General features: G+C 39.0%; 1 protein-coding gene across 14 annotated transcripts in view; it reads right to left on the bottom strand.

The window, feature by feature from the left end:
• Positions 1–18546, bottom strand: part of LOC133477940 (unconventional myosin-IXAa-like) — a 118851-nt gene that overhangs the window by 58045 nt on the left and 42260 nt on the right. For 12 of the 14 annotated variants that reach the window (XM_061773321.1, XM_061773311.1, XM_061773318.1 and 9 more), the window contains exons 3-6: positions 6644–6738; positions 6280–6342; positions 5835–5934; positions 3164–3217 (exon numbers count right to left, since the gene is read on the bottom strand). In XM_061773321.1, the coding sequence (XP_061629305.1) occupies positions 3164–3217; positions 5835–5934; positions 6280–6342; positions 6644–6738 (312 nt within the window). The remainder of the gene's footprint in view (positions 1–3163; positions 3218–5834; positions 5935–6279; positions 6343–6643; positions 6739–18546) is intronic. The other 2 variants (XM_061773317.1, XM_061773319.1) reach the window with 1 other exon arrangement.

Here is an 18546-nt window from a genome sequence, read left to right as displayed (position 1 = left end):
TAAACTGGTGACGTGTTAATTTTTTGATATACTGTGGCGCCATTGTATGTTGTGCAAAATGAATAGGATTCTTGCTTTGATGAAAAATATCGAAGACCTTAAGTTAATTAGACGTGAAGGGCTTTTGACGGTTACGGCTGTTGTAGTGCTCATTGTTCTCTTGCCAGTATGTGAATATCAAAATGTTTGACATGTATAGTATCTACAGAACAGTGTGTGCAGGTCAGCATGTTTTAACCGACCACAACCCAAAGTCATGGGCCAGCTCAAGAAAACACAAGCAGCCTTGTCTTCACATCCGAACATCCCAAAGTCCTTCTTCCCCGCATTGTTTCCTCTGGGAGAACAATCAAGCAACTTTTCAAATTGAAGGCTACACTCGGACTTCTGTGCCAAGGAGCACAATGTGATACATTCACATTCATCTTTGTTTGCCAATACTTTGGTCAACCTAATAAATGGACAAACAAACTGGAGTCAAGTAAAGGCATAATTACGAAAGTGTATTTTTTTTTTTTTAAGTGTGAAACAAAGACTGCTTTGACTATGCTGCAATATGCTGACAATGCAAACATGCACTCGCTCGTGGTTCAAGTCAGCAGCACTACTACATTAGCTCAGTTTCCACCAAGCAGTGCCATTCAATTCAGTTTAGACTGATTCTCAATAAGTACAAAAAAACAACAACAACAAAAAAAGCAGAGGTGTACAGATGCAGTTTTTAGCATCCTTTCATTGGGTGTACCAAGAGCAGTGGTAAGGTTCCAAAAGGCAGGAACTAGACAAAGTGCAGTTTGTTGATTGGTGGATGGAGAATGGTCACTTCCAAAATCCACTTCCAGGTGTTCAATGGGAGTGTCAAGCCTTCCGGAAGACTTACTGGCTGTGTCATATGTTCCCACCCTTTACCTGATGGTAAGCAGCTACATGATAGCATAAGAAATGTTTTGAGGTCCTTCTGCTCAAATGAGGCCAGATATACACTGAAAGGTTTATTTTTTTTTTCTTTTTATCTAAATGAATCCAGCAGAACCTGCACGTGAGGAGGACAAATCGAACAGATGTCGTAAATAGTTGAACAGAGAAAATTGCAAGACATGGTGGCTACATCTAAAGAGGCAGACTGGGAACAAAATCTCCATTCATGGGTTTGTGGAAGACATTTTCTAACAGGTATATATAAAACGTTTGGTTGAGTTGTCTTTGAGTAATTTAGCAAACCATAATGGCTAGCCTGCCAACTACTGTAAAGTCAGCTCTACAGCATTTCAGAATCAAAAGAGCATCTCCGTGCAATTAATCTGAGCAACAGAAAGGCCAATTAATTAGTCAGTCCCTCGATTATGTTAACTATGTCTGAATTTCAACCACATTTATTTTGGAATCAATGTACCTGATGAAATTTATATTTCAGCTCCCGTTCCGTATCACTACGAAGCAAATTACCAGGCAAGAATAATTCAATGTTCTTCCGTTACATACATACATAATTAACCCGTTATCCACTTTTTGTGACATTTTTGTTTCGTGGTGTGCAGTGACATTTTGTTTTTCCCAATACAAAATACATGTCTTGACTCAATAAAGGTTTGGGAAACGGTGCCTAACACTCTGCGTCACCATCCCTCCTTCACACACAAACCTCTTCAGGATTTACTGTACTCTTCCCAACTGGACCGCTTGGTGGAAACTTTACTTGAGTTTAATCATGACTGGCGTCCTAATTAAAGCGCCCACATGACAACAACAACAGCCCAAAAAAATAATAATGAAAGCACAGCACCCTCCCTACATATTCTACTCAGGCTAACACCACAGACACCCAAACAAGAGCGCACATACAGTACGAACACGCATCAGACCGAGGAGGCCCGCAACCAAACACATTCAAACAATGTTTACTCTTTGCAATGAGATCTTTGTGTGAATGTCTAAAGATGGGGACATTATCCCTTTGGACTGCAGGGTCACAACCCATGAGGACTTCGTCTGATCCCAGAAGTTTACAGATAACTGTGCGTTAGTGTAATAGTCTTAACACACGCTATGTCCACATGCATGTGAATTTTAATAAAGTTTTGACCTTCTGGAATTATATTTAAGGAGATAACAGAGATGTTAAAAAAAAAATTTAATTTCCCCCCAGCATTTGCATATTTTTGGGGTTCGCCGTCTATGTAAAAAAAACGTCACAATTGTGAGCTGTTATTTAATTTTAATTATTGTTTGCTTTTTGTTTTAGTTGGATTGGAGTCAAGCATTGTAGAGTATGTTAAGAATAAGCACAAGTAAATTTAATCTGATCATTCATTGAGGATTGAGGCTACAAATATCACTGCTTTTGTCCTCTTGGCTAACTAGTTCTTGATGTGAAATAGTTTTTTTTACGTGGATAGACTTTAAAAAAAAAATATGCCATTGTGGCATTTATGATGTACAGTTGATACGTTTAAAAAAATACTGTATATCCTCATACAGGTGGACCAGAAAAAAATAACATTTTAAAGTACCTAATATCCGTGAACGCTGTCTAAGTAGTAAAATTAAAGAAGTGCAAAAAGGAGTAAGGACGACACGATTGAAAGAGCAAACATTGTTGAAGCGAAAGGAAGCATCTTTAAAAGCAAATAGAGCAAAGACTCAAGGAGAAAGTTCAGGACAGGAACCTAACAAAAACAAACACTGTAAAAGGATCTCTGACAATGTCTTCATTCAATGTGAGAAAATAGAACATATTTACTGCAGTGTTGATCAAAGTCCTGAACTCTCCCCTTTAAGACAGTGGTTTCCAGTTGTGACGTCATCAGGATCATCAACAACAACAACAACAGAGCACTTCAAGATCAGTTTAAAGACATTCTTAATGTTTTCATTATCATGCATGCAAATTACGGACAAAGAACAACATTGGGATTCATCGCTCTTTTGGTTTTTAATTTAGAGGGCATTATTAACCCCTACATACTGTTCTGGTCAAATTTTGATTTTCTTGGTCTGGGTTAAAATTAACCCACAACATGTACATGAACAATAAACAGTACGTAAAGGTTAAGATATCCCTGAAAGTGGCAGCAGCGTACAGAGCGCGAGCAGCTGAGATAAGGCCGGGTCCGCACACCCACACCCACGTGCACACACGTACACACAGGCGTTATATACTGACCAGCTCGCTCTCATAGTAATTGTCCCAGTGGAGTTTGTGCGATTTCTTTGTCATCTGCAAGTGAGGCAGAGTCCGTTAGCGGGATCTCAATGACACACAACACTGCGACTCGCTGCGTCAAAATGACAACAACTTCAGACTGGCACAAATGAATGCGGGCCTTCAACGAGTGACTTGTGTGACGAAAATACAAATATGCACATAGATCATATCGTAGAGTTTGAACTAGGACACCATCACAAAAATATATATATATACAGTGGTAGAGTTTGAACTACGACGCCATCAGAAAAGAAATATAGGCTCCACTGTATATACAGTGGGTACAGAAAGTATTCAGACCCCCTTAAATTGTTCACATTATATATATGTATATATATGTATACATGTATATATACATATACATACATATATGTATATATACATATACATATATATATACATATACATACATATATATATAAACACATGCACACATATATATATTATATATATACACATATACACATATACACACACTATATACATACATACACACGCACACACACACACACACACACACACACACACACACACACACACATATATACATATATATAGCGAGTGAAAAATTTAAGGGGGTCTGAATACTTTCCGTACCCACTGTATATACAGTGGAGCCTCTCAAGCTGAAAGCAATCAGTTGAGAGACTGTTTACTCCGATTTTTCCATAGAAAACAATGGAAATGCAAATAATCAGTTTCAGGGTAATTTTGGCAGATTTGAAGACGAGATCCCACAAACACATGATTTGCGATTAGTTAACTTCAAGCTTTAAACATCAGTGTGGAATAGTAGAGTCGACTTACCGACTAATCAATTGAACCAGTAGTAAAACATAAAAATAATAATAATTAAATAATAAAAAAACAAAATAAAAAATAAAACAAGCTACTTTAATAACAAGTGACAACGTGTATTGTGATGTCTCTAAACACAATTTGTTGAGCCTGATCCTTTTGGAATAAGTAACACACACAGAAAAAGCAAAACACGGCCAGGTAAGACTTTGACGATTCCACTGTAATCAAGTTCCAACACTTGCCGACACATGGTATTATCGTAATTCAGTAAATAAAATAAAAAAAAATAGTGGGAATGAATCTAATATAATCACAAGTACCATGTATTAAAATTGTAGCTGAAGACGACATAATTGGGATGGAACACTAAGACAGATGGACAGAGAAGGACGGACACCAACATGCTGGCAACAAAATCTAGAGGAAAAAGCTAAATATGGATGAACATGCGTGTGTGTGCGTGTGCGCGAGTGAGTTATTGAGACAAACACACTTGACTGCCAGCGGCCTCGGCACGCGAGCTTAACTGCACGAGTCACTGTTACCATGGAAACAGTACTGCATAGTAACAGTAAAGGGGGGTGCGTGTTGTGGGGATTAATGGAGGAGCATTGGATGGGGAAAGCGATACTTTTTGGGAAACCCAAAAAGATGAACAGACGTTTGTCTTTGTGCGGCACTCCCTGTGTGTTGGCATGCTAAAATGGAATATGGCACAGACGCACACACACAACCACGCCACGAAGGGCCTGGAACGATTCCGCTGATGCATTCGACACCACAGATTGCAGCAAGGTGAATAACATTAATAAGTAAATAAATAAATGTGGAATCGAATGGACTTGCTAAGTACGACAAGATGGGAGGAAGGAGTGCTAGAAAGTGGTAATAAAGGAAGGAAAGAAGAAGGAAAGCAAAAACAAGGGGGGAAGGAAAAAAGGACAATAGGAAAGCAAATAAAGAAGGTAAATGGGAGAGGGAAGAAAAGGGAAGTAAGACAGAATGGAATAAAAAAGGGTTGAAGTCAAGAAGGGAGGAAGGAATGAAGGATGTAAATAAGGTAGAGGGGAGAGAGGGCAAAGGAGAGAAAACAGGAACGAAGGACAGTAAAAGAGAGGGGAAGAAGAGAAGTAAGGAAAGAAGGAAGGAAGGTAGGGAAGCAAGACGGGATTGAAGTGAGAAAGGAAAGAAAGTTGAAGTCAAGGGCTGAGTAAGGAAGGAAGGAATCAAGTGAAGAGTTAAGGAAGCCAGAGAAGGGCAGTATAGGAGGGAAAAAAGAAGAGTGCAAATTAGGAAGGAAGAAAGAAAGCATGAGGTAAAAGAGGAAGCAGAATAAGGAAAGAAGACAGGAAAGAAGGATGGCGAAACAAAAAGAAGCAAGAAAAGAAGGTAAAGTAGAAGGAGGAGAAGAGAAGCCAAGAAGGAATGACGGATGGAAATAAGAAAAGAAGTAAGACGGGATGGAGGCGAGAAAGGGAAGCAAAGTTGAAGTCAAGGGATAAGGAAAGCAGAAGGGTGGGAAATAAAGGAAGGAAGGAAAGAAAGAAAAATGATTGAAGTCTCGAAGAAGATAAAAGAAGGAGTGGGGCATTGAGAAAATACCATAAGGAAGAAAGGAAGTATGGGAAGATGAAAAGAAGCACGAAAACATGATAAAAAGAAGAGAAGATAAAAAGGAAGTCAAGGTACCACTGTACTATACAATATTAAATTAGATATTTGTCATGTACTCTGTTAGCAGTGAAATTGAAACGGACCGACACGGAATGATGTGACTTGTCTGGTACTGTATACGACATACGTACTACAGTACGTGTGTAGTACTGACCTGGTTGAGGTAGTGGTATTCCTCAGGTTTGAGCAGGTGGAAGGACTTCCTGTCCTCCTCGCTGGCTCCAGCCAGCAGGTAGTAAAAGACGTGGTAGTTCCTGGAAACAACACAAAAGCAGTCAAACAAGCGCACTTCGGTGGCCAGTTGTACCAGCAGTTAAACTAGCAGCTCATCAAATAGTTGAAAACTCCAAGAAAAATGGTTAAACAAGATATCACCAGTCATGTAAAGTAAGACTACAAATACTTTGTTGCTGTGCTTAAGTAAAATTTTCACAACTCTACTTTGCTTCATCAAATTACAAGCTATAATAATTTTTGACACAGCTTTTGTATTGGCTCTCAACTTGCTTCTAGTGTCTCCTAAAGGGGCTTGCCATTGGTCATGTGACACATAAACAAGAAGTGACTCTCGAGGGACTCTTGTGGTTATCGTCTCTTACCTCTCATTGTGCTCCTGGTAGACCAGACGGGATTTCTCCAGCAGGTACTTCTCCACATATGCCCTGAACCCACACACATGCATGTTTTTAATAATTAGGTGCTTGTAGTCAGTAGTGAAAGGTAACAAAGTACAAATACTGTACTTTGTTATTGTACTTAAATAGATTTTTCAGGTATACATTTCTTCTTTTTACTTGAGTACATTTCAGTCTTTTTTTTTTACTTTTACTTAAGAATACAGGAGTTGAATCAGTACTTCTACTTTCACCAGTCTTTTTCAACAAGTGTCTGTACATATGTAAGTACAGAGTATGGGTACTTTTGTCACCTCTTTTATTGATTGAGCATATGAGTGTGTCTTACCCCCTAACAGTGCCACTTGCTTGGTAGTTGACCTGGATGAACTTTCCGAAGCGGCTGGAGTTGTTGTTGTGGGCCGTCTTAGCGTTCCCGAAGGCCTGCGAGGAGACAACAGGGAGATCGCCACCATCAGGTCACTGATGACAGACAGTTGCTGCAGCTTGCTCAGGCCATTCAAGAAGTATGATTTACCCTTACATACTGTTAATTTTCCATGCAAAAATATTATGTTCTTTTAGAATATACTCCTAATAATTGTCAAGGTCAAATAATGAACTAAAAACCATTTTGATATGTGTTGATACTCTGTCTGACATTAATAAATGAATGATTGTGTCACCTTTTTTTCCCAGAGAAAAGGGAACGTATATTTTTTATTTGCTGCATTGCATTTACAGTAGTTGTTTTTGCAGATGCCGATCTACTGCCTGAAACAGGTTTTTGTTTTGACATTGCCTCTGTCAAATAAAGAGCATGTATCACCATTATTATTTATTTATTTTTTTCAGTTTTTGCATTGAGAAAAGGGGCATTTTATTGCTGTTATGATGTTGCCCAGACGGGGAAATGAGAAGTTCAAAACTGCAACTGTTTTTCTTTTCGTGATGATGTGACGTGGCCACGTGTGTTTAAACGTGGAAGTGAAGGGTGTTGTATTCCTGGGCCAGGAAGCTCCCAACCCCCCCCCACACACACAAAGTCAACCATGCACCACACTGCCAAATTCCTAACACACCGTCACCATTCATGGAAGCTTCATTGCTATACACACACACACACATCTATACATCCATCATTAGGGGCCTCAAGAGGTTGCATGCAGGTTCTCATTAGGGATGTGTTGGGGCCCTCACCAGCAGATAAAAGGCGGAGATGACAGGATAGGAAGATGACAAGAGACAGACTGAGGGAGAAGCGAGAGGGCCGGAAGGCAAAGAAAGGTGAGGCGAGAAGAGTGCAAAGTAACAAAGTAAAGTGATCTTACACGAGATGAGAGAGGAGGAAGGTAAAAGATGGATGAAGCTGGAGGAGTGGACGTGATTAAGAGCACACGCAGATGAAGCCGAATTAGAGCACAAAGGGGAAGGCGTTGATTAAGGCTTGATGGGTAACAAATTTGAATACTGTATAGACATTTTGTTTCTAAACAATAGGCCAGGCATGGACCGATATCAGATTCTGACAGTAAGATAACCCTGAGCAAAAGTCTTGCGGTTTCATGGTATTGCAATTACAGCTCTAAAATTTATTATTTTGGAATGTTTACAAAAATAACTTTTTCCCATTGAACACGCTGGGTAGATATGTTAGTAAATGTAGAAAGTAAATAAACAATTTAATTTTTCTGCACAAAAACAATCGTAGTACAACAGTAAAAGTACTTACTCCTCACAAAATTTGTAGGTATTTCTCTGCTGTTCTCCGTTTTGTCAAGTAACAGAGCAGAAACGAACAGATGTAAGCCACGCTAGTTATCTGCCACTGTAGTGAGTTCATTGTATTTATTTCAACTGTAGCCGCGTTAACTCTCATAGCTGGTTGCAAATGTTCATTTCAAGACAACGTTATTGTAATATATTGTTACCTTGAATGGGTGGTGTTTTCGTAAATGTGATAACATACTGGAAGTACTGCCTCCCATAGCAGTCACTCCCCATGAGCGCGTTTTGCATATATTTCCTCTACCGAGCTGTGGTACCTCCCTATGATGACATTTTCTGCATACTTTGATAATTATGACATTTTGATCAAAGACAAAGCATTTAAAGACAAAGGTTACAGGGATGAAATTTGGGCACCATGTTTTGACCACCGCGACCCTGAACAGGATAAGCGGTGTTGAGAATGGATGGTAGAGGTTTTGACCAAGTTAAACTTTAAAATGGCACCATGGCCCAATTTCATTAGAAATAGGGCCAAAGTCATTTGAAATAGGAGATACAGCATTACACCAGAATTTGGCATTCTGTCAATTTTTGCCCCATTGACTCCCATTATAAATAAATACATTTTTCAATATCCTGTAAACCTGATGTCTTACAATGCTTTTACCATTATTTCTCAACGTTTCTCATTGTTGACGTGCGGACAATGAAAAAAAAATAAGTTTTGGGAGTGCAGTGTTTCCTCGCTATATCGTGGTTCACGTATTTCGGATTCAGTGCATCGCAGATTTTTGAAAATCATATTCATATTGCTGATAATTACATTGTTTAAATTATTCTTTTTTTGCATAGCCCGTAGTGCCATATGGTAGCAGGACTACCTCATTAGTGTTAACTCAGGTTAAATCGGAGATGCAGCACTTACAGTAGCTGCACATATGCTAAGATCCCATGTCCATGAAAATGCACAGCTCTGTACTGGCTGCCAAATAACGTTATGCTAATGTTTGCTTCTCGCCCCCAGGTTTTTCCACGCTGTCATATTGCATTAGTCAGTTGTTTCTTCCTCTCCTGCTTATAGTTCTTTTTCCCTCAGCCTAAGAGGAAACAAACCATGTAGCTATTTCCGAAACAGGATTTAGCATGTTAGGCGGAAACAGAGCACAGAGGGGACTAGCGGGTTAATTAGCATGTCAGGAGCTTCCTGTTAGCAGGGGGTAAAATCATCTGAAATAGCAAAAATCTTATTATTTTCTTCCTCCCAGTACAGCTACCAAAAACCTTTCGGTGACCTACATTCGGAAACTCAGGTAGAAGCATGCCAACTAGGTCACAGTTAGCTTAGCTTTTGTTAGCTTATCTGTTTCATGGAGATTTAAAATGATGAAATGCTGGCAGCTGCTGGAGTTTGCTGTTTATTTTAGTCAAAAATAAAAAATAAAATTTGGAATGGGCACATCCTTTTCTCAAATTGTTATACGACGTAAGTCAGGTGTGTCAAACACATTTTTGTCGCGGGCCACATTTTAGTCACGGTTTCCCTCAGCGGGCCGTTGACTGTGAAACCATATAAATGTTTAGTCACCTCATAATATTATTACATACACAGAACAAATTCATGAAGTCAGAAGTCAAGGATAATAGTTTGTTCAACTATTGTTCAAGTTACTGTAAACAGAAAATGCTTGCAATGTCTCAACGATACTATTTATTGTTATTATTTTATGAGAATTTGAGCAAGAATCATTTAAGTTGACACAGATGATTTGCTTTCATGGGCCACATGAAATGACTTGGCGGGCCAGATTTGCCTGTGACATAAGTGGAACCAAGCTTTATCAATTGGTATTTCTGGATCGCCCTCAAAGCGGGGGGGGTTAAAAGCAACTCAAATACCATAACTTTCATACTGTTTGCCTCCAGCACAGTGGCTGTATATTACCCCCCCAAAAGAACTTTAGCTGACCTACTAACTGAGATGGAAGCTTGATGAAGCATTTGTTAGCTTAGCAACTGTTAGCTGAGTTACCTCACCTGATTCACATCTGAATTGAGGCTTCAAAATAAGAAAATACGTGTTCTACCTACTAGCGTATACAATGCTTTTGTCCGATTAGCAGTTTCTCGGGTAAATTAATCACCCAATTTTTATTTACTGTTTTTTTCAAAAAATCTAGAGAGTTAGCATAGCAATATATTCCTTAAAGTAGGTCGTTAAAAAAACAGCTCAAATACCTTGATACCATTTTCCACCAGCCAAATGCTGTATTTGATGAAATTTCTTTTTTTAAATGAGCTGGCCTACTCTTCGAGCTGCAGGGCCGCTAAAGCAACTGTTAGCTTAACATGCTTTAACTGAGTTAGCTCTCCTCTTTCACAGATAACTGAAGTGTTAAAATGATAAAATACCACCACCTTGTAAAATACGTTTGTCAGATATTCTTTCCCAGGTAAATGAATAAACTGTTTTTGAGTTATAAGATGTTTGAAGAAAAATGACCTACTGATCAAGATGGAAGCCTGCTAAAGCAACTGTTTGCTAAGCATCCTTTAATTCAAATCTCTTGCCTGTTTCACAGAGAACTGATACATGAAAATAATAAAATGCTGCAAGCTTGTACTGTACAATGCTTTTGTCCGATTAGCTCTATCCTGAGTAAATTAATAAACTCTTTTTGAGTGTGGTAAGGAGCAAAATAGGAGCTGGTTAGTTAGCAAAGAAATAGCTTCCTCAAAGCAGGACGGTAAAATTAGCTCAAACACAATTTCCCCTCGCAACACAGCGTTTTCCCCATAGAAAAAAAAAAAAAAAAACATTACATGACCTACCTACATTTGGAAACAAAGGTAAAATCATCTCTTATCTTAAAAGGCTAGCTGCTTGTGTTAGCATGTTAGGGTCAATGAGAATAGTTCTTCTGAGCTTTAGAGTTTGAGAGCCAAAAGGAAGAAAATTTCAAATAGAAAAGCGACATAAAAAAAAGACGAAAGCATGGCAACAGACAGTGTGAAATACACTAGAGTGTTCACAAGAATGAGACTCAACACAGCACACAATCCTAAACATCCATCTATTTTCTATAGCGCTTGTCCTCATTAGGGACACCGGTGAGCTGGAGCATATGCTGATTTGGGCGAGAGGCGGCGAACATCCTGGACTGGTGTCTTCAAAGAAATCAACATGAATGTTTTAGAAAAAACATAAGCGGACATGCAAACTCCACACACGAAAGCCGCAGCCAGATTCAAAGCCCCAAACTCGGAAGTGTGAGGCAGACTTGTTAACCACTACTACACCATGTTCCTGCACTCTTAAACATGTTCGTGTAATTTCTTTTAAAAATCATGACGTGCCAGGCGACGCTGTTCTACTCCAGGCCCTAACGTAGGCGGTAGTAATGTACAGTCTGTTGTTAACTTTAAAAACTAGAAAAGTTCTTTCACACGGAGCATTCTTTCTGTCCTTTTCTTTATGGCATGATCCCTCTATTGGAGGAAAAACAGGACAGGAAAAGGGGGTGGATGGTTACGTGGCTGTGACGCTGAAGACCCTCAAAGAATGTGGACATAAGTTAAAAGCAGGGGAAATAAGATCATGAAACATTTGGTTATCCCCTGAATCAAACCCAATAAGCACGGATTCAATTATATCTTTACTTCCTTCCCAGTTTATTAAAGACCACTCCTTTCTTTTGAAATGTCAGCCTGCCATTGACCTCATTTACTGACTGAACATTCAGTGCAGTCATTAAACACAACCGCTATAATCTTTCTTCTCTCCTGCTGTTTACGAGCTGCATTTGCAACACATTTGTCTCGTTTCGCCACCAACTTAAAAACGCTGTTGTCGTTAAATTCTTTCTTCATTATAAATCCTGGGACAACGTATTATTCATTTGTGATTGTAAGCTTCCAACTCAAAGAAAGGTCTGTTAAAGGTATGCTTGCATGGATTTGGTGTGGAAGAACCTGAGTAGATTATGGGAAAGGAACGATGGAAAAAGCAGAAGGCAAAAATATTTATTATCATCATCAATTTTTTTTTTTTTTTTTTTTTTAAATCACTGTGCTGGACCGCACCCTTAAAAAGTGTGATTCACTGTCTTTCTTTACTACTGGCAGTCACTTTTATAATGTGGCTTGTGACACATTTGTTCAGCTTTCACAAAACTGAATGGCTCTTGAACCACATGAGCTTTAGCCTGCAGGGCTACACATCCATCCATTTTTTTAATTGCACTTAGGGTCACGGGTGAGCTTGAGCCCATCCCAGCTGACTTTGGGTGAGAGGCGGGGTACACGCAGGACTGGTTGCCAGCAAATTGCAAGGCACATACAAGCAGTCGCACTCACACTGACAACTATGGACAAATTAAAGTATTCAATGAACCCAACATGCATGTTTTCTGAATATGGGATGAAGTCGAAGTACCCGAACAAAACCAGAAAAGCACAGCGAGAAGGAGGGAGCAGACATTCAAACTCCGAACTTCAAAACTGTGATACATTCGTGCTAATCGCTAAGCTAACGTGCTGCTACTACAGCGCGATCAGTCCACAAATGATGATGTAGAACCATCAAAAGACAATTTGTGGCATTGCAATAGAAAATAATGTGTTCCAGGTTCAAACCTTTACCAGTATATAACCTTGATTAACATTTTAACGTCTTTAACGCTCACATTAGTGTAAAAAGACATTAACCATGCAAACTCTTTTTTCTACCCAAACCACCAGCACCTACTGATGCATGTAAACAGTCCCTCTGATGAATTAATGATGTTTGGCATCACAAATGCACCTCACGTTTTAGTTTTTAACATTCTTAATTGTTGTACAAGTGTAGAAAGACGTTAACCCCTATAAAACAAAAAATTAACAGTCAAACATCCATCCATCCAACATTTTCTATAGCACTTGTCCTCATTAGGGTCATTAGGTACGCTGGCAAGCTGGATCTAATCGAAGCTGACCTTGGGTAAGACGCTGCGTGCACCCTTGACTGGTCACCACTCAATCACAGGGCACATATTACAAACAAACATTCATAAGTGTGATTTCCAAAACTGGCTAATAGTCAATAGTCGTGTGTGGGAAAAATAGGAATCAAACGTACAGCGTCACTTTTGGCTCAATCGTCCAATTTCTCACACTCTCTTACATACAAACACAAACACTCAGAAGCATACACACATACGGTCTCTCTCTCTCTTTCTCTCTCCCTCTCTGCCTCCCTACCTCCCTCTCTCCCCCCACTCCCTCTCTCAACGGTTGCTGTCACAGTGTTGAACCACATCTGGATCTCATTGGTCTCAGGAACGACCTAACTCACAGGCCCAATAAAAGATTTAACAAAAAAAAAAGAAAGAAAGAAAGAAAAGAAAACACCCTCCGCTACACAGGATCGGCGACATAGGCGGAACCAGGGCAGGAGATGAAGCAAAAGGGGGAGAAACGCGCAAGGAGGACCAGCAGAGAGGAAAAACTGACAATGATCACAGGGGGAAAATCCTGTAAAAATAGATAAAAGATTCATGAGTTCTTTGGTAAATAATAGATAAAAGATTCATGAGTTCTTTGGTAAATAGTGCATAGTGCGCAGTGAAAATAATAATAATCATCATCATATTTTATGCCTTTCAAAACACCCAAGAACAAGCAATTGGTAAAAATTTATATTTTAAATATAAATTAATGATTAAAAATAAAAATTTTCATACAAAAAATATTAACTAAAATGAAATTTGATTTACATTTGTCATTTTACAACTGTTCATTTTGTAAAATAATGAATTTTCATTAAAAACGAATTTAAAACATCCATGCATGCATTTCTAAACCACTTATCTTCACAGTTCCAAATAGATCTTTAGCAAATATAATGTACAATAGATAAATTTAATATACATTTAAAAAATTGTACAAACTACATTATGTACATAAAATGAATATGAATTTATAAATACAATATATACTGCACATAAATATTCCTTTTCATTCATTTACATCATAAGGAAAGTAGAACTTTTTTGATATTTATTATTATCCTTATAAAGATAGGTCATGATAATCATAGATCAGTGGTGATATTGAATTTTCAAGTTAATTTATTATCAATATGTGTGCTTTCCTGCTTGGCTCAGTGCAATCGCATGGTTCTCCTGCCTGAGGTTCATTTGGGTGGATTTTATGTTTAACAGCCACCTACATTACCAAATATGGTATTCTAAACATGAATGGTGAGAAGTTAGTGCATCTTGACCCTACCAATTTATTAGAAAGACATTTTACTTGACTTGTCAGAGGGTAAAGCTCCTTCTTTACAAGTCAATTTGCATTCCACTGTGAAATGCCAACTTCAGAAGGTCACACTCACACGGCAGTGACTCACCACTGAGGAAGGAATGATCGTATTTGTCTATTAGGAGGAAGGCCTTTGCCCTATTTGTATTGTATCATTTTTGTAACCATAATAAACAATGTTACAATTGATGTCAATTGAAAATGTAAACCAAATAAAAAGTAGGGAGAAATGCAAAGAATGACAACAACAACTCTGAACATAACCATGGATGCACAGAATATTGTGGCGCGAAACATGTCACAGCCGACTGGAACATCAGTATTCATTCTGGAAACTTATCTTAACATACGTTAAAAGTCATCTTTCATGCAACATTAGGACAGAATTTTATGAGAGTTTATGTATCATTAGGTGCTGCTGTTTTGGTGCGCAACCAAATTCGAATGGACAACAGTGTTTTTTTTCCTTTGGGGAAAATGGAGGTAACTGATCTTTATTGGACAATACCACAGGAGACTAATTGGGGGCACGCATCTATTAAAGCGACGGCCTCTATTTGAGGTAAATATTGTTGGTCTCAAATGCAACAACCTCTGAAGTTTAGGATCTTAAAGAGAGGGTTGCAATTTTTTAAAAAATTACGTTTTGTCAAATTAGGTGTCGATCATTGGTGGTGCAGTCGCAGGCACACTCATGGCGGGAACACCCCCGTGGCCATACGGTCACTTGTTACCTTGGGCTTCAGGAGCTTTGCTGAATCTAAGGCAGAATACTGAGGAAAATATTAAAAAATACCTAAAAACTGGACATAAAACTAGCAAACTGAAGCAGAGCAAAGAAGCAACAAAATCTAAAAAGGACTTGGACAAGGGTGAACATAAAAGTCACTTTCAGAGGTAGAGTGATCTCAGGCAGCCAAGAGGATTCAGAAGCGACGAGGAATTAGCAACATTTCTGCTCGACAGGTAAATCTATCAGCTCTTTCTGATTTTAATTGATTTTACATTACAAAAAGTAAAACTTGAAACCAATAATTAGTGTGACAGTAACACTCTCCATTATGAATAAGTCATGCTACCAATGTGGCAGCTGTGGCTAACGTCAGCTAGTTTACGAACGCTTGTTTAGTACTACTAAGGCTACTATTTTGTTGAAGCTGTATTTGCGTTCCCTGTGAACTTGGGAGTCGCACTTGCGCCCGTTAGCAAGGGATGTGGTTTAGGTCAGAGACTTGAGGGAGAGATTAGTGAAGTGAGGTTACATTAAAATCTTGCTAGCAGTTTTCACACTGCAAAAATTCCCCTTTCAGTATCCCAACTGAACGCATAACATGTATTTTTTTATTATTTATTTTTTTGACAGACAACATTTTTGGGTTTTTACACAGAAATGCCAAGGGCGTCCTATTCAAAAATTTTCACTTTGGAAAAAAAAAAAAAAAAAAAAAAAAAATTGATTTTACAGGCTCCTGCCATTAAATCAATCCCTCTTGACGCTTGTGGCCATAAATGTCGCATGGCGCGGCTGCAACCAAACCCTGAGGAAAAAATTTCATGGCCGTTTGTTTCAGTCCAATGAATTGTCCCCACAAATGCATAAATTTATGCGGCAGTATGCGGCATCTTGGTTTTAGCAAGAAGGCTTGGGATTCATTGAAGATTGTGGTTCATCTAATTACAAAAGTAAAGACCAATACATCCTGCTGAGGTAAACTGATGACGAGTGTATTGCAGCGTAGCGTCTGACAGCAAACGTAAGACTTTACGCAAGGAGGCAGTGTGGGAAAATCCCTTGGCCGCTTGCTAATCCCCTCAGGAGATCAACACATACATACTGTAAGTGCGCACACTGCAGTGAGAGATGATTCATTTGTGTGGGAGGAGGGTGTGTATGCTGTGGGACATATAGTACATGTCATGGTGTGGGCTGATGATCTAATTATACACAATGTAGACAAAAATATTGGGATAAGTGGTCACGACACATATAGGGAGTGAAAAATAAAGAAAATGTGGTATTGTTTTCACTCTTCCACTAATGGTAGTGTCCATTCGGAAAATAAATCTGATCTTTTTTTTAACTTTTTTGGGGCATGGAGCGATCAACCTTCATAGAAAATGATGGGATCTAAGACGATGGGACCTAAAATGCTTCCCTGAGGAACATCGTTACAAATTGTGATGGGCTGATGGTTACTTGGGATGGATGTGCAAAGTCAATTAGGCCTATGTGACACACACTGTACTATACTAAGCACTATGTGGACAAAATGATTTGATGATGAAGTTAAGAACATTTTGAGTTGTTCCTCCTCTTTCCATGTATAACAGCTTCCAGATATTGGTCTGTCTATTAAAGATTTTGGTGTCTATGTGTGTCAATGTTAATTTGTCCATTTGTGTGACATGGAGGGTTTGACCTCCAGAGAAAACGACAAGACCTAAAACACTTCCCTGAGGAACACTACTCAAAATGGATGGATGGAATTTTCCTGTACAAAATTATGTAAGGCCTATGTGATTCTGTACCACACTATACTATACAATACTATACTATACTCTATTCTACCCTACTCTCCTATACTATACTATAATACGCTATAACCATTTGAGTTCCAAAGATTTTTTACAGGGCCACCTTTGGATACAAAACCAACTGGCACACCCACCCCAACCACCTCCGCTGTGGAGAAAGTCTTCACAGGCAAACGGAAGGAGAGAACAATGACCTATTTTCCTTCCTTCGAATTTGGCTCATAATGCAGTTCTTGTCCAATGGGAGGGAGCAGAAACACCATGAAAGATTTGTCTAACAAGGCTTAAAGTCAGAAGTTTTTCTTTTGAAGTCCTAAGCTTTGTTGTAGCGAGTCTAAAAATGAGGGCCTTCGTGTTTCAGAGTAGTTCTGTCCATCAGCAATAACCACAGTCTGACCGGGGAGGTGCAGAGTCTCCATTTGTGGTCTAAAAGTCCAACGCGATGAGGAAAACCTCGCGTGACGAGCTCACCGCGTAACAAGCAGAGTGGAGCCGCTCGCCACATTTTACGGCTGTCAAGAAGCAGCGAGGTCATTAGAGCATCCCGTCAAGACAAACCGCCCTCCGCTCGGCGGATTCTCACGCCAGCGGTGAAATGATAAACATTTCCTGCATTTCAACGGCATGATCATTTCTCAGCTGACAGCTCGCACAAGCCGACATGTTTGCATCAGTGGAGCCGAAAAACGTGATATAGATGTCAAGTAAATAGGACCTCTGCTGTTTCCATGGCAACTCCTGGAGAACCTATTTTAGTGACCTAAACTATTGGTGAACCAGCCTGGTGACAGCGTGTGCTGTTTTAGCGTTTGTGTTAACACGGAAGAATGCCGTTAGCGTTCAGCATTCATTAGGTTGATATGTACAGTTGAACGCCTAACTATTTGCAGTTCGCTTTTCACAAATTCTCCACTTAGCGTTTTTGTCTGTGGAACCTATCCCTAGCTATTTACTGAGAAACGCACCAATTCCTGTGCTCTTTCTAAAAATCACAAAATGGAACCAAAGCCCTGGATAATAGACCAACAGTAATTGGTGTCAATGAAGTATGTTGAAGTAATAGATCTAGACTGCTTTTAGATTATTTTATGTCGGTGAGGAGTTTAGTTTAGCTTGGGCTGTTAGCGGAAGTTACAGTCTTTGCCACCTGTGAATATTTTTGCTCTGCTAAGTGGCTATTAAATAGCTCAAACTAACAAAAGCCAACGTTATTGCTTGCCAATCGCTAATTTTATGTCATACGAACTTTACTCACACGTGCGCTTTTGCTGCATTTTTTTCAAAATCAAATAATCTGAATGTCATTTATATGTGACTGGGTTTGATGCTTGGTATTAAGGATGTTGGAGTCATACATCTTAATTGTTTAAGACCTTTGTAAGTCAGGGAGGAGCTAAATTTAGCCTCGGTTGTTAGCAGAACTTATGGAGAGTCGATGTCACCGCTCTTCATTTTTAAGTTGTAAGATGAGTTTGGAACGATATTAAACTGTTTCAGCCGAAACTGTCAGTTGGGTAAGAGAACCTCTTTTTACTGGAACAATTACATGTTTGAACAAAAGAAATCTAAAAACCTATTATCAAAGAAGACAAGATGAATGCAATAGATCTTCTCACACTGTCTATCTGTAACAGAGACCGTATCAGTTTGAATATAAGACAGGTTCCAGTAAGGGAAAAAAGA

The sequence above is a fragment of the Phyllopteryx taeniolatus genome, chromosome 5 (assembly GCF_024500385.1).
Source record: "Phyllopteryx taeniolatus isolate TA_2022b chromosome 5, UOR_Ptae_1.2, whole genome shotgun sequence".
NCBI lineage: Eukaryota > Metazoa > Chordata > Actinopteri > Syngnathiformes > Syngnathidae > Phyllopteryx > Phyllopteryx taeniolatus.
Note: the sequence above shows the minus strand (reverse complement) of the source record. Positions and strands in the feature narration are given on the sequence as shown.